The 24,522-nt window shown below is 38.5% G+C and overlaps 1 protein-coding gene across 1 annotated transcript in view; it reads right to left on the bottom strand.

The window, feature by feature from the left end:
* The window catches only part of PTER (phosphotriesterase related), a 39,499-nt gene that overhangs the window by 5,253 nt on the left and 9,724 nt on the right, over positions 1-24,522 (bottom strand). Inside the window, exon 3 of the mRNA XM_007936327.2 lies at positions 2,621-2,761. Within this exon, the coding sequence (XP_007934518.1) occupies positions 2,621-2,761 (141 nt within the window). The remainder of the gene's footprint in view (positions 1-2,620; positions 2,762-24,522) is intronic.

Below are 24,522 nucleotides of genomic sequence, written 5' to 3'. Positions count from 1 at the left end.
TAAAAAAAAAAAAAAAAGAAGCCTCACTTTACCAATCAAGTCAAAGTCGTTTGCTCATGTGGTATAGCCTTCCTTACATAACTATTGTTAACATTTATCAACTAGCTCTCTCTGATGATATTAAACTTGAAGCATATTTTACAGTTAATGAGATCATCAAGGAGAGTGTCAATACACAGACAGCAAGAGGCATACAGATCTAAAGGTCTACTGCCCCAGGAAAAGACTTAAGGTTGTTCTGGTTGTAGTCATTGGTCAAGATCTTCCCCTCAAACCCACTGTGCATATGTTCAACTACCAATATTTGAGCCTCGCAGTTTCTTCACTTCACTTAACAACTCCAGTTTTGTTTATTCCCATTCTAACCAGTTTCCCACACTCAAACCAAATTCTGCTCCTACTTCCCCTCTGAAATCTCAAGCTTCAAGTCCCCAAACTGACACAATGTCTATCTTTCAACTTTTTCACTCACTTTTCTTCTATTGTATATATATTCACCCATTTCATTAAAGCCTCTAGCTACTTTCTCCCTATATATCATTCCTCCTACACTTTCTTTTCTTTCCAGCTTGACTCCATGACCCCCATTTCAACAACTCCCTTGCTCCCCTGGCTATCAACCACATCTTTCAGAGAGAACCCCAACCTTGAATCTCTGTTTACATTTTCTGCTTTACCCACATCTTCTCAGTCCTACTACCAAAATATGAAAAGTTGTGGGAAAAAAAATGACCAAATAATGTGCATGGGTGCCATGATCTCCAGCCTCAAATGGGTCTCACACAAAACATGACCCCGATCAATCTACCTCTCATTCACCCAGCAGTCATTCCCAGCCTTCATCTTCCTCAGTAAGGTTCTGCCCTGACTCTCTCCTTTCTCAGGATATTACCATGTCTACTTCACGGGTAGGAGCTCTGGTAGCATAGTGCCTAAGGCACTTGACTGCTAACCAGAAGGCTGGTGGTTCAAACCCACCAGCCACTCCTTGGAAGGAAGGTTGGGAAATCTACTTCCATAGTGATACTGCCTCAGCAACCCAAGGAGGGGTCGTTATGAGTCAGGTCCGACTCGACAGCACATAACAACAACAACAACAACTTCAAGGGTACAGTAGAGAACATGTGGGCATATGTCCTCAGCTTCCTATTGCCCTCATTAAGACACTTATCTGCATTCACACCATTACTCACCTTGTCCCCTCTCATTTCAGTAAAGGAACTCTCCTTCCTCTTACCCAATCTTTGGTTTCCTTCTCAAATTTATTTACTTTTCTCCTCAGGAGCCTTGTGCTATATTTATTTTCTCTTCAGATTTTTTTTTTTTTTTGAACATCTACTAAATATTTCCATATTCTGCATCACATACTCAGCTAAAAACTCTGCATAATTTTTTCATATAAGTTATTGAATAACCATGTAGAATAAGTACTACTATCATCGATTCATTCATCTATTCATTCATTCATTCATTCTCTCTCTGGTCTTGCTCTCAGTCACATAAACATTGTTCAAGTCTTAACAAAATCTTCCTGTGCTGTCTTTTAGCCTCAGACTTAAGTCCCTACCTCCCTTTACTAACAAGCTTCTTCACATTTTCTCCTCTTCTTCACCTCCTACTCATTCCTCAAGTCTTTTCTACTGGTTGTGAAATGAGAGCCTCCTGACTGTGGAAACCAAAGGATGCTTTTCACTTGATACCAGCCACATACAATTTTTCTCCATCAACTTCCATAACAATGCATTTCTTTGTTACTCTTATCACTTTGAAACTTTCTCCTTGACTTTGTTCTGGAGTTACTCGTCCTGAGCTCATCTCTTAAATGTCAGTGTTCTCCAGGGCTCTGTCCTCATCTGCTTCCCTGAGTGATCTCATTCATTCCCATAGTTCTAACTATCACATAAACCAATGACGTCTAAATTTATGTCTCAGCTCAAGTGTCTGCTCTAAACTTCATACCCTTATCTCAGGGCCCTACTGGAGAGCAACACTTAGATATTCCCAAATTAAACTCATCTTTGTCAATCCCAAATCTACTTTTCATCCCACATTCCCTAGATTAGTCATCCTTACTCCTGAGGTTTTCCACTAGCTTGCAGAAAAGGACTCCTACTTTCACCACATATTAGACAATTCTGGGAGGTTGAGTTTTACATGATGCTTGGTCTTTAGACATAATTCTTTAAAATTTAAGCTGCAATGACCACTTTAGTGAATACCTTTAATAAACATTTCAGATATTCATTGTAGGAGATGACTTTAGTGAGTTCAATGTGAGAAAGAAGTAGCTTATTTAATTAGGGGTAAAAAGAGGAAAATGTATTTTTTTTCTCTCATTGTCATGGCAGGGTCTGGGTTTTATCTGTGTTCCCTGTCAGCTGCCCATCTGCACTGAACTTCTAAAGCTCTACAAGCTTTTGCCTACTCAGGATGACTCATTTTCTCCTAGAAATTATATAGAGAGATTTTCTCTGTGAAACAGCAAAGATATATTTTTTCTCTGCAAGTCTCTGATTCAGCCTGCTTATTGTTTTCTGAATCTTTGCTAATATTCACCCAGATATGACAATCAGAAAGGGCTGGGAAAAGGGAATACTATGAGAGATTTCATCATATTTACCTTCTAATTCTTTTATTATCATCAGGCATGTCAGTATCTGGGTCAAATTGATAGTGAAGAAGTTCAGTGCCAAAGAGATCATATTCCAAATAACAGCCAAGTTGAGCAAACTCCAGTAGTTCCTTCTTATCAAGTATAGTCCTATAGGCAATAAAATAGACATACTGATATGATTAAGAGCATATTTTCCACATATACAGATTAGAAGTTTTAAGCACAACCTGCACTAGAACATAGTTTAAGTCAAGTTAGAGAAATTTTGAGGTGACTCTTATGATTTGACAATAAAACATTAAGTTCACTTTGTTATCAGCCACTTAGGAAACTATTATAAACTTATTTAAATTATGCTACCATTACTCAAAAACAATTTTGTAATTCTCCTTCAGAATTGTCTTCAGGATGTATCTCACCATCTTTTGAAAATCCTTGTTGTTGTTGTTGTTGTTATGTGCTGCCAAATTGGACCCGACTCATAGCGACCCCTCCTTGGGTTTCCGAGGCAGTATCACTATGGAAGTAGATTGCCCAACCTTCCTTTAGAGGAGTAGCTGGTGGGTTTGAACTGCCAGCCTTCTGGTTAGCAGTCAGGTGCCTAAGGCACTACACTACCAGAGCTCCTTTGAAAATCCTTAGTGGGGTAAATTTTCATCCTCTGAGGACTACTGTGAACTTTGGAAAATATCTAAGGAAATTGGGCATAAGGCCTGCTGAATTAGGTGAGTGACACTTATCTGAGTAAATAAATAAATAATAAGGTTTTATGGTAAGGCAACAGGGCTTATTTTCTTGTAAAGTACATAAAGTCATTCTCAAATTAATTCCAAAGCCTTTGTGAATATCATTCCAAGGTTTATTTTCTTTTTTCCTTAAGGGACAATATTCATATAGATATTTACACTCAGGTGTGCTTATTTTGTTATTAATATAATGAATTATTTTACAGTAATTGTATGGATATTTTTTCATTTCAATACGTATTTTAAATATCAGTATTTTAGAATGTAAAGCTATGTAAATGAATAGGAAAGGTTAACAACGCAGGATAAGTAATCATAAAACAATATGTAAAAAATGTAAGGCAAAAGTACACCTACTGGACATTATGTAAAGGGAGTTGAAAACCAAAAGGAAGGAAATGGTTTTGGGACCCATAATTATGCTGGAGAAGAGTTGGAACTACCAGTCAACCATTATCTTACTAGGCTTTTATCAACTCTGAAGTTCTATACTTTGGCAACTCTACGATGCAAGAATTAAAGCACTAATAGATCTATAAATCTGCTTCTAAGAGGTCAGAAGTATTTTCAAAGTTTTTCTTCCAAACCATTTGTTGTTGTTGTTACGTGCCGTCGAGTCGGCCCCGACTCATAGCGACCCCTCCTTGGGTTTCCGAGGCAGTATCACTACGGAAGTAGGATTGCCCAACCTTCCTTCCGAGGAGTGGCTGGTGGGTTTGAACCGCCAGCCGTCTGGTTAGCAGGCAAGTGACTTAGCCACTATGCTACCAGAACTCCTTCATAGGAGGACTAATTAAGCCCCTGTGTGTCACAGGTACAAGAGATTTCTCCTTTCCTGGGCCGCTTCCTGGGAATTGACTATTGACTTTCAATCTGAGCAATCATATGCGAAGAGTGGCTGGTTCCTTTTTACTACAGTCACCAATTTAGCATAATTTATACTTCACAGTGTTGTTTTAGGCAGGGAGGCTAAAATATCTTTCTTTTATACTATAAAATGTACATTTTTTTTTTTTTCTGTACTGTCTTCTATTAATACTACTCTGTTCCATTTTCCTACCATGGAGACCATCAATTGCTTCCAAAATTACTAGATTAAGAGAATGTCTCTCTGTAGTAAATATAATCCATTTTCTCCAAAAAATGTACTTAAAAACAAAATATATACAATTAAAGTAACATATGGTGGAAGAGATAACTTTAGTTTTTCTTTTTGAGTCATATCTATTCAGTTTGTTAATTAGCCACTATGGCCAAGGTAGTGGATGAGGGAGGGAAGTCAGTGAGGGGATGGATGCCAATAACATGTTGGATCAGATTCTATCTCAGCTTCTACTATATTTTTCTTTCTTTGGCCTAATGCCATGATGGGACATGTTCCAAACATTAAGTATTATATTGAGGTATACAGTTGAGTGAAAAGTCCACACAGTGAATGTAAAGCCCTAAGAAAATCTATACATCTTTGTTCCAAGTGAAAACAAGAAGGAAAGTTACTTAACATCATCATAGTAAGAGATGACAATTGTAAGGACTTACTATGTGTCCCCACCACTCATCTGTCAGTTCTTCATACTGTAATGGCTTGTGTGTTGCTATAATGCTGGAAGCTATGCCAATGGTATTTCAAATACCAGCAGGGTCCTCCATGACAGACAGGTTTCAGCAGAAATTCCAGATTAAGGCAGACTAGGAAGAAAGTCCCAGTGATCTGAAAATTAACCACTGAATATTTTATGGATCACCAATGGAGTTAGAGTTGACTCAATAACAGCTGTCTATCTACTATGTGTCTTGCATTGTGCAAAGTGCTATACATTTACTATCTTATTTAATATTCTCCACAACACCACCATCAGGGAGCTCCGGTAGTGTAGTGCCTAAGGCACTTGACTGCTAACCAGAAGGTTCAAACCCACCAGCCACTCCTCGGAAGGAAGGTTGGGCAATCTACTTCCGTAGTAATACTGCCTCGGAAACTCAAGGAGGGGGTGCTATGAGTCGGGTCTGACTTGACGGCACATAACAACAACAACATAACACCACCAGGTTTTAATTTTACATACTGGGAAACTGAGATTTGAGAGATTACGTATTTATTCAAGGTGACACATTGTAATATAAATTCAGTTCAAAGTTAGATTCTATTGTCTTAAGCATCATACTGCATAACTTCTAATGCTACATACTTTTTATTCAAAGGACATTTTCCAGAATTACACTGAATGAAGGTACACATAGTGGTTCTTCTTATTTGGATATTAGAGTCCCTTCCCACAATTCCTTCCAAATACACTTGAAAAATGGAAAATTTGCCCCAAAAAGTAGTATGGGGGAAAGGAGTGATAAACTCAGAAAAGTAAGAAAGAATTCGTTTTTGGATGCCTTTAATTGCTAGGTTAGGGTGTAACTAAATGTAATAGGTAGGATTAGGCCATTGCCATTATTTTGGACAATTCAAGTAACATGGTCAAAAGAGGGAGGAGAAGGTACTCCATTAATTATGGTCATCACTTACTTTTTTATGATGAACCTGACATTGCTCTAAGCCTTTTACAAATGTTAACTGATTTAATCCTCATAAGTTCTCACTGAGGTAGGTTCTCAATGAGAATTTATGAGACAAATTAATAAAATGATTTTGTCTCTATTTTAGAAATGAGGAAACTGAGGCATGTTTTACAACCATACTAGACCTCTCTCCTGAACTCCAGACTTGTATGTCTCTGGACTAATACAGCCCTAATACAACCAGCTTGCCATTTCTACTTGGATATCTGATAACTGAATCCCTCATTGACTATGCCAAATTGGTTGCTCCAACTTCTTCCCTGTCTCACTTGATGGCAAGTTCATCCTTCCAGTTGCTGAAGCCAAAAAACCTTCTAGTCATCTTTGAATTCTTTCTTACTCTCACATTCTAAAATAACCCATCAGGATAGCCTCTTGGCTTCACCTTCAAAATTTAACCAGAATCCAGACATGTTACCAACTATCCTGCTACTGTTTTGGTCCAAGTCATCATTGTCTCTTGCAGGATCATTGTAATTGATTCCCAGCAGGTCTCTGTGCTTCTACATTTGCTCCACAACAGTCTATTTTAAGTACAGCAACCAAAGCAATATCTTCAAACCTTAGCCAGATCACTCCTCTGCATAAATACCTCCAGCGGCTCCTTGTTTCCCTCAGAGTAAAAACCAAGACCTTACCATGACCCACAAGATCCTGCATAGTTTTTTTGGATGTAGTCTTACAAAAGGCTCATTTAAAAAGGAATAGAGAATGTAGGGACCAGGTATCATTTACATAAAAATGTTACCTATATTATAAATTAGGGGCTCTGGTGAGCCAGTAGTCAAAGCTCTCAGCTGCTAACCAAAAAGTCAGATATTCAAACCCACCAGCAGCTCCATGGGAGAAAAACAAGGCAGTTTGCTTCTGTAAAGATTTACAGCTTGAAAACCCTATGGGACAGTTCTCCTTTGTCCTAGGGATTCACAATGAGTCAAAACCTACTCATGGCAGTGGGATATTGTAAATATCACCATAAGTAGAGATCTCTTTAGAAGAAGATGTAACACTATTCAGTAAGATTCACCTGTATGTGTGTTGTTGAACTCTGGTAGCGTAGTGTCTAAGGCATTTGACTGTTAACCAGAGGCTGGCAGTTCAAACCCACCAGCCACTCCTTGGAAAGAAGGTTTGGGGAATCTACTTCCGTAGTAATACTGCCTCGAAAACCCAAGGAAGGGTCGTTGTGAGTCAGATCTGAATCGATGGCAGTGGGGTTGGGGATTGTTATGTGGTGTGGAGTTGGACCCGACTCATAGTGACCCCTCCTTGGGTTTCCGAGGCAGTATCACTACGGAAGTAGATTGCCTAACCTTCCTTGAGGAGTGGCTGGTGGGTTTGAACCACCAGCCTTCTGGTTAGCAGTCAAGTACCTTAGGTACTATGTTACCAGAGCTCCCAACCTATATGTGTAAGTAGATGTAACCCCTGAGAATTCTTACCCCATGGAACAGCATGTAGGATTGTGACATCAAGGGAATTGATCTCTCTGTAACAAAATCTTAACATCTCACTGTTACATATAAAGAAGATTTCTTCAGAATGAGAGTAACTAAGCTGATATTTTGGATATTAGGAAAATGCAGATGAAGAAAGGGGGCAGGCAAACTTGTCAGTAAAAAGCTAAGACTATAAATATACATAGAGCTCTAGCAGTGTAATGGTTAAAGCATTCAGCTGCTAACCAAAAGGTTGGTGGTTTGAACCCATCAGCTTCTCCATGGGTGAAAGATGAAGCAGTCTGCTTCTGTAAAGATTTACAGCCTTGGAAACCCTATGGGGCAGTTCTACTCTGTCCTATGGGGTAGCTATGAGTTGGAATCAAGTCAATGGGAATGGTTTGGTTTGGTGGGATACATACATACATACATATATATATATATGTATGTATGTTTATACATATAAGTATATATATATACATATATACCATCATATGCAGGCAATTAAGAAATGAACTCACTTAAATTAAGTTTATTGAAGGAGGAAACAGTGCAAAATGTAAGGGGAGAAAATAGTGCCAGTGATCAAACATAATTTTCAAATGAAAGTTGAAGGAAATAGAATGTAGTGTTAGATGTTAATGAGGGGTAGGATGGGAGAGTAGGTGAGGTAAGAAAATAAACACCAAACAATCATCAGGTATTTAATACAGCCCTATTTGATTAGATTCTTACAAAAACCATATGAGGACGGTAAGGACACCCTATTTTACAGATGAGGAAACTGAGGATCCAAGAAGATAAGTAATTCAGCTTCCAAACTGAACATTCATCAATCAACCTAGATTGCTTTTGTCTTTAGAATTCATGTTCTTTGATCACACTGCCCCTTCTGTGATGAGAGTACCCACTCACCCACCCACCACAGCAGCCCTATTTCTCCTCCTTGGTAATTAACTATAGAGAAATAAGCCCTATCACAAAGACACACAGAGCCCCCTGTGCCACAAATGCCTAACAAGGTGACTTAAATACATTCAATTGACATTCATTTGGATGACTTCCAAGACTGACAAGGTGCTACTGAAGTTGCATTTATTCAAGTGACTCTTTTTTTTCCCCCCTTGGAGAAAGGCTTGACCCTAAATGTCAGTATGGTACCATGAAAAAATGTACTCTGCTTGACGTATTTCAGACAAAGATTAAACAGAGGTCCTGTCCCTCCCAGTCATCAATGATCTCATAGCTCTTCTCATAAGAGTCGAGGTGTTAACCTCGGCAATTTTCCTCATTCCAAATTCCGTACACATGGATAATCATATTCTTTCTTATTTCAGTTTTCCCCATCCTTTAAGGTAAGTATTTTTCACTTCTTGGCATGTAGTCAATGAGGTGATTGTGAGAGGCAGAAGAGCTACTCCACTGCACACTGAAAAAAGTCTCTTCTTCAAGGTGGATGAAGTGATTTCAAGGTCATTTGTAAAATACTATGGAATTTTCCAGGATGAAGATGAGCATCAAGTATTTTTTCTTATAATTCATTTTACATCATTTCTTCGCTTGCGGGATTTTTACACCTTTGCTCCTCAACTAAGAAATTATCTGTATATAAAGAATAGGCATAAATTTATGACAAACCCATTCTTATCAGCTAAGAAAATGATATCTTAGTTATCTACTGCTGCTATAACAGGAATACCACAAGTGGGTGGCTTTAAGAAACAGAAATTTATTTTCTTACAGTTAAGGAGGCTGTTGTGTTGTTGTTGTTGTTGTGTGCCATCGAGTCAGACCCAACTCATAGCAACCCCTCCTTGGGTTTCTGAGGCAGTATCACTATGGAAGTAGATTGCCCAACCTTCCTTCCAAGGAGTGGCTGATGGGTTTGAACTGCCAGCCTTCTGGTTAGCAGTCAAGTGTCTTAGGCAGTATGCTACCAGAGCTCCTGTTTAGGAGGCTAGAAGTCTGAATTTAGGATGCCGGCTCTAGGCCTTCTCTCTGTCAGCTTTGGTGGAAAATCCTTGTTCCTTGATTCTTGATGATCTTCATGTGGTGTGGCATCTATCTTCCCCATCTCTGCTTAGTCATTTACTTGTTTAATCTCTTTGTTATCTCAAAAGAGATTGAGGTAAAACACTCCCAATACTAATACTGTCTCATTAACATAACAAAGAAAAAACATTCCCAAATGGGATTGTGACTACTGGTATAAAATCAAACCAAACTCACCGCCTCGAATCAATTCGACTCATAGTGACCCCTTCTTTGGGTTTCCAAGGCAGTATCTCTACGGATGTAGATTGCCCAGTCTTCCTTCCGAGGAGTGGCTGGTAAGTTTGAACCACCAGCCTTCTGGTTAGCAGTCAAGTGCCTTAGGCACTATACCACCAAAAAAAAAAAAAAACCAAACTCATTGCCGTCAAGTCCCAAACTACTGGTACAGGGATTAGAATTTACAACATATTTTTTTTTGGAAAAAATTCAATCCATAACAGTATCTTAAGTGACCCGGTTATCTTTAAGAATATACAGTTATTACTTACCAACTGTTTTGAGGCTGGTACTAAAATGTAATACAGTTGGTTCTGTTTTTCAAATCCTTTTATATTATCCAAGTGCTGAGGGGTTCAGTTTAATGTCAAAATGCACTCTGAGTGGAAGCAAAGAAGTCTGTGTGAAGTGATAATTTAGACAAGGATCTCTGGCCTGGCTAGGTAGAAAGAACTAAGGAGCAGAGGAAAGGGCATGATTCTTGGATATGATCAAGACGATAACAGCACCTAACATCTGTCTTGGGCAAAGAACTCTCAAATATATTATTTCTTTTCATACATTCAAGCACACCTTCATGAATCATTCCGCCAAACATCTACTATCACCTAACTTGTGCTATTTCTGTGCTGGGAAAACTGTCTATGAATAAGAAATTTAAGGCCCTGTCTTGATGAGCTCAAAGTCTATGGAGGAAATAGATATATAAACTATATATCTATTAAATGTCTCCATTTATATATCTACAATTAAATGCACTTAAAGTTTTCTATAGTAAGAATAAAATAAAATAGTATGAAAGAAGTGATTCATTTGAGCTGTCTTAAAGTGCACTATTCAGATAAAAGTTGGTGAGGGTTCAAGTGCTGGGTGAGGGATGGACAATCCAGATTAAAGGGGTATCTGTTCACAGGAAAGAAAGAGTTTGCTGGTTCTGAAGATATGGCTATAGTTCACCAGGGCTAAAAGCACAAGGGCAGAAGCATCCATCCATCCATCCATCTACCCATCCAACCAACTATTTACATAACACGAAATTGGTGATCACCTACTTACTATGACACATGAGCAAAGAGCCAGGAAAACAAAGATAAATAAGGCACAGTTCTATCTTTCAAGAAGTCCATAGTCTACTAGAAAAAAGAGACACGAAAACAAGTAATTGCTATGGAAGGCTTAACAAGTGTAATAATAAAAGTACTACTAGGAATTGGCCACCACTTATCTGTCAGTTTGCTATACTGTGGTGGCTTGCATGTGCTGTGAGGCTGGAGGCTATGCCACTGGTATTTCAAACACCAGCAGGGTCACCTGTGGTGGAGAGGTTTCAGCAGAGCTTCCAGACTAAGACATACTGGGAAAAAGGAAGGGGCCATCCATTTCTCAAAAAATTGGCCAGTGAAAACCTTATGAATAGCAGTGAAACATTTTCTAATGTATTTCTGGAAAACTTTATGAATACCCATGAAACATTGTCAATGATGGGCTCAAGTACAGCAAGGATTGTGAGGACAGCACAGGACTGGGCAGTGTTTTGTTCTGTTGGACATAGGGTCACAATGAGTTGGAGGTGACTCAACAGCACCTAACAACAGAAACAACTAGGAATTGGGTTAGCACAAAGAAGGAGATATCAAACCTTGCTTGGCTAGTCCAGGAAAAGCTTCATAGAGAAGAAAACCCCTGGTGAGTTGCATATAGGAGAAAACCTCTGCCAAAGAGATAAGGGGGAATAGGGCAACAACAACAACAAGGGCCTTTGTAGCAGAGTGACCAGTGTGTGTGAAAAACAGGGAAGAACAATCAGCATGGGGTACTTAAAGATCCAGTGAGTGTAGCTTTATCCCAGAATCTGTGTGTATGTGCTGGAGAATGATTGGAGATGAGGTGAAGGGATGGGTGGAGACCAGAAGATCAAGACATTTTGGTTTTGTGCTGAAACCAAAGGGGAATGATTAAAAGATTTTAAGTCAAGGGGAAGAAATGCAATCAGATTGGCATTTAGAAAGATCAGTCTGGTAGCAATGCGAAGGATAGACTAGGCAGCAAGACTAATGGCGTGATTCCTGTTTGGAGGCTATTATGATAGTTCAGGTGAGCAATGAGGATGCACTCACAGTAGCAACAGAGGAATGGATAGGAGGGGGGTGATTCAGAGATCTTAGTGAGGTAGATAGGTCTTATCATTTGTAGTTGCAAAGGGAGGGAAGCATTTAGGCTAACATCCTGATGAATAATGTGGCTGTTGCCCAGAACAGAGAAAGCAGTAGGAAGAGTAAACAAGGGGGCATTGTTAGAGGGACAGCAATGGAGCAGAAGAACCAAGAACCTGTCTCGAGCAATAAGAAGATGGTGTTTACTAAATGATATCAAAAACATGGAAAGTGAAACTCACAATAAATTGATGAAATAATTATATTACATATTATTGTTATTATTGCACAAATGAAGAAATTAAAATATGGATTTTTCATTGGTCAAGAACCCAGGGATCCTAACTCCTAGTGCGGTGTCCTTTCCATTACAGGTAGTTGCCAACTTAGACAACAGTTTCGTTCAGATGACTCTGGCATAAATTGGTTACTATGTAAGTTGAATACCTCTTTTTTTTTTTTTTTTAGTTTTCATTATCATTGTCTTTTATTATCACCATATTTAAAAATCCAATCTTTATTTGTCTTTGGGGGTTGGCACGAGAATGAGAACATCAGCAAATTACGTGCTGCAACACTGGTTGTAGTGCTGTTGTTGTTGTTATGTGCCGTCGAGTCATCTTCAACTCATAGTAACCTTATGCACAACAGAATGAAACACTGACTGGTTCTGTGCCAGCCTCACAATCGTACTATACCTGAGCCCATCACTGCAGCCATCGTCTGCAGGGTCTGTCCCTCTTGCTGACCCTCCACTTTACCAAGCATGACATCCTTCTCCAGAGAATGGTCCTTTCTGACAACATGACCAAAGTAGGTGAGATGAAGTCTGGCCATTCTTGCTTCCAAGGAGCATTCTGGCTGCACATCCTCCAGGACAGATTTGTTAGTTCTTTTAGCAGTCCACAGTACTTTCAGCATTCTTCACCAACACCACAACTCAAAAGCATCAACTCTTTTTAGGTCTTCCTTATTCATTGTCCAGCTATCACATGCATGAGGCAATTGAAAATACCATGGCTTGGGTTAGACACATCTTAATCTTCAAGGAGATATCTTGGCTCTTCAGCATTTGAAAGAGGTCTTTTGTAACAGATTTGCTCAATGCAATACATCTGTTGATGTTTTGACTGCTGCTTCTATTGGCGTTGATTGTGGAACCAAGTAATATGAAGTCTTTGACAACTTCAATCTTTTCTCCATCTATCATGATGCTGCCTATTGGTCCAGTTGTGAGGATTTTTGTTTTCTTAATATTGAGGTGTAATCCATACTGCAGACAGTAGTCTTCAGTCTTCATCAGTAAGTGCTCCAAGTCATCCTCACTTCCAGCAACCAAAGTTGTGTCATCTGCGTATCTCAGGTTGTTAATAAGCCTTCCTCCAATCCTGATGCCATGTTCTTCTCCATATAGTCCAGCTTCTCAGATTATTTGTTCAGCATACAGACTGAATAAGCATGGTGAAAGGATATTATCCCGATGCACTCCATTCCTGATTTTAAACCATGAAGTATTAAATATTCCTTTTTCTGTTCAAATGGCAGTCTCCTCGTCTATGTACAGGTTCCTCATGAGTACAATCAAGTGTTCTGGAATTCCCATTCTTCTCAATGTTATCCACAATTTATTATGATCTACACAATCAAATGTCTTTGCATAGTCAATAAAATACAAGTAAACATCTTTCTGGTATTCTTTGCTTTGAGTCAAGGTCCATTTGACAGCTATGATATCCCTTGCTTCACATCCCCTTGGTTGTAGTACACATTACTAAACATAAGATATATAAAAAACCCACTAAAACCCAAAGTGTGGTTCTCCTTAACTAGAGTATATTGTAAGTCGGGGACTTCATGTACACTGCATTATGAATTTATCACACATTGTAAGCCATTCTCATCTGTAAATTCTGGGGCCTAGCAGGAATACCATGAGGGCAGCTTTGTTTTCCAACAGGCTAGTTCAAGGCCTGATATAGAATGTATTCCATGCTAAAACTTTGGAAATTGATCAAGTAACTTTTTAAAATTGGCATACAGACACATGGATAAGGGAACGCTTATGTAAATGACTGACTTATTAAAAACTGTTGAATATCAATAAAAATTATTTATCAGAGAAAGTAATTAAAAAAGTCTGTCTCCCTCCCCTGAATTTCTTAAAAACCACTGGATATTTGTACAGATAGAGTTACATGGGCTTCTTTATTACTTTATGAGAATTTTTCAACAATTACTTAAAGGAATTACTAAATTTACCTAAAACTATTCACCTAATAACCTAAAAATGAATTTTAAATATTTATAATGCAGTATTTAAGAAAATTATTGCATACTACTAAAACCAAATGATTACAATCTAATTTACTATAATCTAATTATTATCTAATAAATTCAATGTTAATATAATTTAAAAGCATTATCCATGTATATTCCTGTATTGCCAGTGGCAGTTCCACCTTGTTCTGGTTACCTAGTGCCACTCTGACAAGAATATACCACAAATGGGATGGCCTTAACAAACAGGACTTTATTCTTACAGTTTGGAGGCTTTATGTCCAAGTTCACAGTGCCAGGTTCTTTTCTAGGGGCTGGGTGAAAGCTCCTCAACCTTGGGGTCTAGCTCTGCCTCCTGCTCCCAGCCTACTGGAGCTAGAGGCATTTCTTCACTCAGAAGTTTCTTCACCTCAAGGGTGACAAGTAAAAAGGCACAGTCCGATGTTACCAAACCACACAGCAGGCTATTAAGTGCATTGTAAGTCCCAAGGTCGGCACAGCATAGCAGGCTGCTGAGTAACGACATGGCTACACGCAGGATCCAAGCATGCCATAGGCTAGAGACCATTCTCAAAGCTTCTCCTTATATACAGGAAGCAGACCACATCCCCAAAGGCAGCTACTCAGCTGCTCCCAGTAGATTCTACCATGGAGTTGATTACCAGTCTCACCATGGGAAATACTACTTCCAGCTGCCCAGCCACTCAACCAGGCCTAGCCAAGTTGACACAAAAACATAACCATCACACACCTCAACTATAAAATCTCCATAGTTCTAAGTGGATGAATTACAATTAATTTTCTTTATTGTTTAATGCCATAAATAGAAACTAAATAGGGATGATGTAACTTTTTTAATGTGTGGCCTAAACAGTGCCTAAGGCCAAAAAATAGAATTTCCTACTTTAATTAAATATTACCAGGAACTTTGGTTTCAGACAAACTAAAAACCATCAATTAGAATAGTTTACTCACATTAATATTCTAGTTTATGCCTATATATGTATATATTGTTTCCTCTTTTTATAGTATTAATCTTTCATAGTATTCTTTTTGTGTTAAGGCATTACTTTTATGGAGCAGAATTTTCAGTATTAGAGAATTTCTGAGAATGAAAAACAATAGAAATATAATACAGATTGTTATATATTTGTTTCACTCCTCACTATCTACATTTGAACCAGCATTTCCACCCACATTATTCCATTCTCTGACTACTTTCTGACCATGTGGGTCCATAAAGAGATGTTTAATTACATCATAAGAAGAAATGATGTCACACTTTCAATATTATGACTTAAGGTTAGGCTTAAGCAAAAGGAACAGATGGCTGTTAGAGAGAAAACTCTTATTTAAACTAGACTAAAGCCAGAAGTTGGCTCAGAATTGCAAAGTCTAATTAAAACTCTATTTTAAAACACATTTCACAGTTTATACAGCCTAGGAAGAGCTCTTTATCATATGAACTTTACAGCTGCCACACAGCACAAAAGAGGTTGTGTTTTTCAAGTAAGGCGATACACAGTTCAAGGAATGATAGTATTGAGGAGAGTGAAGATAAATCTCATAGACATGGCAATCCTATTTGTTAAAATGTCACATTTCATGGGAATGCTGTCAGAGTCATAAAGAATTGCTTTCGAAAAAAAAATTACAAGTGGAAGGTTTTGGTGGGTATAATGCACAGGATAGAATACATGGCCACTGCCTTTTGCCCTGACATTGGTCAAGTTTGCCTATGTTTCTATGATAAAAAGAACAATCTGGAACTCATAATAAATATAAATTGCCACCATCAACCCCCACAACTCAACTGCACTTTATTCAGCATTATTTATGCTATGCATATAAAGAGGTTTTGCTAAATTTTAGTTTGTCAACCATTTACCTGGATTCTCTTTCTAATAGGTCCCCTGCATGTAAGAAAATCCATAACAAACAGTAATAAGGGCCAAAATTTGCATAGCATTTTAAAGGACAAAAATAAATTTTACTAACTCCTTTTGATACATGAGCAACTGAGACTTGGGGGCTTAAGTGACTTGCCAAAGGTTACACAGCAAGTGCTTGTGTCAGAATTTGAAACCAGGAAACCTGACTCCAGAATCCTATATTTTCTTTTGTTCCATGTGGACATAAAATATATATTGCATTAATGAACAAAATAACTATTGCCTATGTCAACACATAATTTCAACCTAAAATTTATTCAAGGTTTGTGTTTCTGTGTCAGTGATGACTGCCTACAAATTGACATAGACTTTTCTGTAAAATGTATCCAATAGTCACACCCAAGCCTATATAAGTGGTCATGATGACCTGTTTTAAAGCATCTAGCTTTTCTTGTATTTCTCCATTTTCCATCTTAGTGATAACAGGAAATGCCAGGGGACTTTAGTAACTGGAAAAAGGGAAGTGTTATTAGTAAATACTTTTTATTCAAAATTCTCACTCATTTATAAGATCTCTACTGTGTTGCATGAACTAATTTCTTTACTTTCTGATCCTGTGGTTGAACCTAAGCAATAGTAAGTTATTTCTGTCTTATGTACACAATATACAAACTACACAATGTCTCTTCATTCCTCTCCATGAAGACTATACCTTATGTACACGTGGTGCAGTGAATTGCTTGGTACAGCCCTTCTAGCCAAGGTCTTTGTAACTACCACCAAATGACGGTTGTTGTTGTTGACGGTTGTTGTTGTTGTTGTTATGTGCCGTCGAGTCAAACATGAGGTGTTTGTGCCTCACCAGTGGGATTGGATAGTTTGCTAGTAATGTAAACAAAGTGCAGGGGCACTTGACAATAATATGGTCTCACCATATTGCAAATTAGGTCTATGGAACTCTAATGTGAAGATTGGTTGTTTTTGCCATTCCAGAGGTAGGAAGAGAGGATCTTACTACATCAAGAAAGAAGCGCCAGGAGTGAAGCATGTCCTTTGGACCTGAGATCCTTGCACTGAACCTCCTTGAGCCAAGCAGTTCAGGAGACAGAGAGCTGTGACACCAGAGATGGTGAGAGATGATGAGAAACAGCAGCAACAGAAAGAACAGAACCAAGAGACCACACAAGACAGAGTGGTGGGCTTTCCAGCCCACAGAGCAAGAAAGCAGAGTGTCTGAAGGTAGAAGTGCCTTCCTGGTGGAGTAGGGTGCCTCTGGGAACTTACCCACAAAGTTAAAAGAGCATTATAATACTTGCCCAAGCAGGGCAGAGGCTAAGGGGTTGTGGGGCTGAGAGGCCAAGGACCAGAGAGAGGCTTGCCTGTGACACAGCTCAGAAGAGTCTGTTCTGATTGAAGAACTGTATCTTAAATATTCCTGATCCTGAATTATAGCCTTTTCCTTCTCTAATACACCTCATAATTGTGAGTATTGTCCATGAGTTCTGTGGGCCATTGCAACAAATTACTGAACCCGGTAGAGAGTAGAGTGCACTGGGAGAGAGAGTTGGTATAAGAATTGGTAAAATGGTTGAAAGGTGGAGGAGGTATGTCTGACCTCTACTTCATAGGACTCAGTCTTGATCTTCCTACCCCCTGGTAAAGTTAGAGGTGGTCAGATACTGTCACTATACCATGTTCATAATACATAATGCAATGCATACACATAATCCTCATAACAAACTGTTAACAAATACAACACAGTATCCACAGAATTCTAAAGGTTAAAAACCATTTCACATGCATAACAGTCCAATCATTTGTTTTAAAAACACTCCCCAACCCAAATAACCAAACCCACTGCTGTCCAGTCAATTGCAACTCATAGTGACCCTACAGAGCAGAGCAGAACTGGCCTATGTGGTTCTCAAGATGGTAATCTTTACAGAAGCAGACTGCCACATCATTCTCCTGTGGAGAAGATGGTGGGTTCAAACTGCTTACCTTTTGGTTGGCAGCCCATTGCTTAACCACTGCACCACCAGACCTTCTCATACTATTTAAATATATATATGTACAGATGTGTTGCTCAATTTGTTTGCCAAATATTTGCTTGCAAACTCTTTTGAATGATTTTATATTAATTTACAAGTATTCATAGGAATTAAAAGTGTATAATTCCAAGGATGCCAGATAATTATGTTTCTGTGGTTTTTCAAAGACATCCTTAAGGTTCAGAGTCACCATAATTATAATTGAATCATCATTTTGAAAAGAGAGAATGGGTCATGCTTCTTGCTATATCTGAGTATCCAGAATATGATAATCAGGCATGCAATAAAAATTTGTTGAAAGAATGGAAGAATTAAGTGATAGTATGCTATCTTTTTTCATCTAATTAGAACAAGAAAAATATATAAAAAATGTTATCAAAATTGTATCCTTCCAAGAGTTGTGTGAACGTGACATCAGTGATCACAGGAAAAGAGAATAAAATGTGTTAGCCTGTCCCGTATGCTTTCCATCTTCTTTCATAAACCCTTGGGTCAAATTCCTCCACCTTTCACAGGAAGCAATTTTCAAAAAGTGATGTGCTATTGTCCTACATTTAATTATCATTGTGCCCCTCATCAAACTCTAGGCCCTGGATTTCCATCAAAGCCCTTTGGCTTTTTAAATAGATAACCAAGTAGAAAAATGATTTAGGGACAGCACCTGTTGTCCTCCAGGGGGCTCAAAAATTTAATCAGTAAATAGTTAGTGCCCAAATACCTTCCAGGCACGTGTTTTACCCAGCTTTTGTTGGTAATGAAATAATTTTGCTGTCATAAACATACAGCTACTCTAATAGTATATTAAAGATAAAATCCCCTTGAAGATGAATTGCACAGAGTATCTGTGGGTGCTTTCTTCAATTACCTGTATAGCCTGTATGGACCAGGGGCAGAACCAGTGATGTGATTGCCTACCACCTAGTGATGTGGAAAAGAGTTTTAGCAAGAAATAAGATTATAATAAATGATTAAAGGCATAGGGCTTTCATGGATTAAAAGCCCAAACAGGAACACTTAAGCACTAGTGTTGTTTTCAAATGTTTAAATGTTGACTTTGGGTTACGTCAAGGGCAGCCCCCTATAAATGTTCCCTGGGGTTAAATTCACAGCAGCCAGTGGACACTTCAACAGGCACATATTTCTTAAAGAGAACAGATGGTTAGAGGAGGGCCTAGACACAGAAGCAGATTTATCTTGTCAGGCTGTTATCTCTAGGTAAATGACCTTAAGTAGGTCACAAATAGTCACATGACAACAATACAGGTTTAGAAGTCTCCTAAGGTGATGGCTGTTCATTATCTCTTCCCTCTCAGGGTCCCACTGTCCCCTTTGGGGAGGCATATAGCAGTTCTTTTTTTCTTTTTGACATTACTGTTGTTTTAGTGGGTGTGTTTTAAGATAACATGTCTTATGCATGAATCTTAGTGAATGAAGATTGATATACCCTCAAAAATATTTGCTTCAGTCTGATTGTGTACATACTAGAATATTTTATTTTTGTATTCTCAAATGAGGGAAGTATTACTTCTAATGGGGAAATGAACTGAGTTTTACAGATAATCAAGGCTGAACTTCAATCCTGCTGGAGAGCCCCCAGTAATTGTCAAAGGGGCTGCAGGGCAGATCCACCACCTTGGCTTGTTGCCTTGCAACCACAATAGTCTGTGAATTCAGAACCTTCTCCTTTATGCCCTCAAAAGCATGGCGGGAAAAATGAAATGATTTTCTGTTTTCTTTTTCCTGGAGGCCCTGTTTTTGGATGTTCTGCTTTTGTGTATCCTTTGTGCATTTTGTTGCATGAAATACATGCCCTTTGTGATTTGTCCCCATTACAGAAAGCTGAAGTCCTTGCCCTTTCAGTACAGATCAGATTGTGTGTACAACCCAGCAGACCTCAGAGAGTCTGTGAAAGGCTGACCTAGTCCAACTTCAGCCTGGCAACTGTCTTGCTGTGAACAGTCACTTCAGAAAGCTAAAGTTGCCTGTATCTGCCTCCATGATTTTTTTTTTTTTGTTACTTTGTTTGTTTTGTTTTGTTTAAATGCACTACTTTTCTAACGCTATTTTCCCTAGGTGCCTCCCTGCTGAACTGCTTATATATCCACATATTTCTTTTTGCAGGCATTAGAACCCTGAATAATCCTTAAAACAGGTACAGAATGGTGGCTTCTCTAGAAATGTTCTTTCTAGGATGTTTAGAGTATGTCTGACATCAGATTAACTATTCCATTCCAATCCCAAACCACTCCAGAAAGATTCATGGAAATCACAATTAATGAAAATCAGGTGACACATACTTATTGTTTAAAATAAAAAAATTACATATATATGTATATATATATTGTTAGTTGTTATTAGGTGCTGTGATAGTTAAGGTTGTGTGTCAACTTGGCTGGACCATGATTCTGAGTAGTTTAAGCAACTGTGATGTGGTCATTTCCCTGATGAGATCTGATGTAAGGTAGTCACCTCCAAGATGGGATGTGCTGTGAGCAGCCAATCAGTTGAAAGGGAGTTTCCTCAGGGGTGTGGACTGCTTCCAATATATATGCGGATGTCCTGAGAAAATTCTCAGACTTCCTGTTGGATCTGGATCCCACATCTAGTTTACCATCATCTGGTTTTTAGAGCTGAAGTTGTGGTATGCATATTGCCAGCTCATCTTGGAATTGTTGCCTTCCCAATCTGTGAGCCAAACAATCCGCCATTTACCTGCTGATCTTGGATTTGTCATCTGCCAAAGTCAGCAGCCTGCTACATTGCTTGCTGATCTTGGGTTCGATAGCCCCTGCAGTTCCTTGAGTCAGAAAAAGCCTCCAGCTTGACATTTGACCCATGAACTTGAGATTTGCTAGCCTTTACAACCGTGTGAGCCATTTCCCTGAGATAAATTTTTCTCTTTCTCTATACATAAGCTTTACTGATTTCGCTTTTCTAGAGAACCTAGCCTAAGACAGGTGCCTTTAAGTTGGTCCCAACTCATAGCAAACCTATGTACAAAAGAAGCTAACGTGGCTCAGTCCTTTGCCATCCTCACAATCGTTGCTGTTTGAGTCCACTGTTGCAGCCACTATGTTAACTCATCCTGTTGAGGATCTTCCTCTTTTTTGTTGACCTTCTATTTTACCAAGCATGATAATTCTGCTCCAGGGACTGGTCCCTCCCAATAACAGGTCCAAAGTATGTAAGATGTCTCACCATCCTTCCTTCGAAGGAATATTCTCGCAGTACTTCTTCCCAGACAGATTTGTTCATTCTTCTGGCATTGCATGGTATCTTCAATATTCTGTGCCAATATATGTATATGTATATTGGGCAATCTACTTCCACAGTGATACTGTCTCAGAAACCCAAGGAGGGGTCGCTATGAGCAGGATCCGACTCGACAGTAGTGAGTTTGGTTTTGTTTTTTTGGTATATGTATGTGTATGCATATATGTGTGTGTGTGTGTGTGTATGTGTGTATGTACATAAACATAATATACATATATATAAGTAAGAAATAAAATATATGGAATACTTACTTATAATTTATATGTTGTAAATTTTATGAGCAAGGAAGTACTACTATGTTAGATATTATGGTTTATTTCATAATCTCTTTCTGTGAAGCATAATTTTATAAACCACACACACACATCTAAGTATAAACAGATAAGGATAGAAAGATTCTTCTAGGGCCATGTTTAAGCAATAAAGCAGATTAAACATTCAAAGGAAATCTTTGCAGCATAACCCATTGCCATTCAGTTGATTCCAATTCATAGCAACCCTACAGGACAGAGTAGAGCATTCCCATTAGGTTTCCAAGGCTGTGATTTTTATGGATGCAGACTGCCACATCTTTATTCCATGGAGCTGCTGGTGGATTCAAACTACTGACCTTTTAGTTAGGAGCCAAGCGCTTAATTAGTGTGCCACCAAGACTTCTCTTTCCAGCATATATTGCAATGCAATGCAACGCATTGCCCTCGACTCAGATGTGACTCATAGCGACCCCTCCTTGGGTTTCCGAGGTGGTATCACTACAGAAGTAGATTGCCCAACCTTCCTTTCTTGGAGTGGCAGGTGGGTTTGAACCACCAGCCTTCTGGTTAGCAGTGCTTTAGGCACTACGCCAAACACTTATATAATAACCAAAGAACACAATCATTTTTTTTCCTAAATTTTATTTTGCTGTTGTTGAGAATACACACACCAATTCAGCACTTCTGATATGTATAATTTAATGACACTGATTACATTCTTTGAGAGTGCAACCATTCTCACCCTCCTTTTCTGAGTTGTTTTTACCTCATTAGCATAAACTCATTGCCCCGTAAGGTTCCTATTTAATCTTTCAAGTTGCTGTTGTGAATTTGATACCATACAGACAGTTCTTAAAAGAGCACAGTGGTCAAGGCAGATTTTTTTTTTTTTTCACTAGTTAAGCTAAACTATTTTTTGGTTTTAAGATAACTCCAGGGGATATTTTTGGTTTAAGGTTTAAAGATTATCTCAGGACAATGGTTTCAGGGGTTCATTCACCCTCCATGGCTCCAGAAAGTTCATGATAATGTTAAGTTCAGTTCTGCATTTCCCCTCTTTTGACTCATTCTTCTATGGATCTTCGTTCAGTAGTGGTAGCCAAGTATCATCCTATTCTTCTGGTCTCATGGCAAAGGAGGCAGTTTTCATGGAGACAGTAAAAAACACATTCCATATCCTCTTCCTATTTCTGGCTCTTCTTTTTTCTCTGTTGCTCCAGGTGAATAGAGACCAATTTTGTGCCTTGGATGATCAATTGTAAGCTTTTAAGACCCCAGGATCTATACAACAAACTAGAAGGTACAACAGAAGCATCAACCATTTTATTAACCCAATAAACTGATATGGCTCATGAAACTATGACCCTAAACTTCTAAACCAAGGAAAAAAATCCCATGAGGTGTTTGGTTGTACCTAAGCAGTCTCAGCGGCCACTCTTCCCTGCCCCCCCCCCACTGTTGTAAATATATCTATCACACAACTTATGCTAATTCAACTTTTTCTAAGTGTACCACTTATTGGCATCAATTCCAACAATTGGCTGTGCAACCCTACCCTTAATCAGTGTGATTTTTCTGTCATCCTTAACCGGTCTGTTCCCTCTTCTTCGCATTTCTGTTAACAACTAAAAGCTCTGTTCTCTTTACATTTGCCTTTTGTTGTCCTTTATACAAGTGAAGTCATATAATATTTGTCCTTTTGTGATTGGCTTCTTTGCTCAGCATGTTTTCCAGCTTCATCCATACTGTAGCATGTAACACTACTTCATTTCTCCTACTGGATGAATAGTACTTCTTTGTATGTATGTATCACATTTTGTTTAACCATTCATCTGCTGATAGGCATTTAAGTTGTTTCCACCTTTCGGCTATTGTGAATAGTGCTGCAATGAAGACTGGGGTACAAGTTTCTGTTTGAATATCTGCTTTCAAGTCCTTTGGGTATGTACCTAGAAGTGGAATTGCTGGATCATATAGTAGTTCTATTTTTAATTTACTGAGGTACCATCATACTGTTTTACACAGCAACTGTAGCATTTTGCATTCCTACCAGCAATGGTTAAAGGAATCAATTTCCCCACAGCTTTGCCAACATTTGGGAATTCTGGTGGCATAGTACCTAAGGCCTCTGACTGCTAACCAGAAGCCTGCTGGTTCAAACTCACCAGCCACTCCTCAGAAAGAAGGTTGGGCAATCTACTTCCATAGTGATACCATCTCGGAAACCCAAGGAGGGGTTGCTATGAGTCGGGTCCAACTCTATGGCAGCTTTTTTTTTTTCTTTGCCAGCATTTATTATTTTATTTATTTATTTTTAAATCTAAGCCATCCTAGTGGTAGTGGTATCTCACTGTGGTTTTTATTTGCATCTCTCTGATGCCTAATGATGATGGCCATTTGAATGTCTTCTTTGGTGAAATGTCTATTCAACTCCTTTGCCTATTTTATGATTGGATTATTTGTCTTTTGTTGTTAAGTTGTTGAAATAATATATATATTTTGGTTATTAGATTCTGTCAGGTAAATAGTTTCTGAAGATATTCTCTCAGTTGGTACCTTGTCTTTCATTTTTTTGGTAAAGTCTTTTAATAAATGAAAGTTTTAAGTTTTCACGAGACCCCATTTATTTATTTTGTCTTTTGCTTTTTATGCTTTAGTTATTGTATTAGATGATCCATTGTTTATATCTAGGCCTGATAACATTTCCCCTGCTTTTTCTTCTAAGAATTTTATAGTTTTGGTTAGCATATTTAGGTCCTTAATCAATTTTGAATTTGTTTTTGTGTATCATGTGAAGCATGGATCCTGCTTCATTTTTCTGCATGTGGACATCTAATTTTCCCAGCACCATTTATCAAAGAGGCTCTTCCTTCTCCATCAAATGGACTTAGCATGTTGTTGTTGATGTTAAGTGCCGTCGGGTCGTTTCTGACTCATAGCGACCCCATGCACAGCAGAACGAAACACTGCCCGATCCCACG

This window comes from Orycteropus afer, unplaced genomic scaffold (assembly GCF_000298275.1).
Source record: "Orycteropus afer afer isolate SDZICR_OR568_19922 unplaced genomic scaffold, OryAfe1.0 scaffold00035, whole genome shotgun sequence".
In the NCBI taxonomy this organism is placed as follows: domain Eukaryota; kingdom Metazoa; phylum Chordata; class Mammalia; order Tubulidentata; family Orycteropodidae; genus Orycteropus; species Orycteropus afer.
Note: the sequence above shows the minus strand (reverse complement) of the source record. Positions and strands in the feature narration are given on the sequence as shown.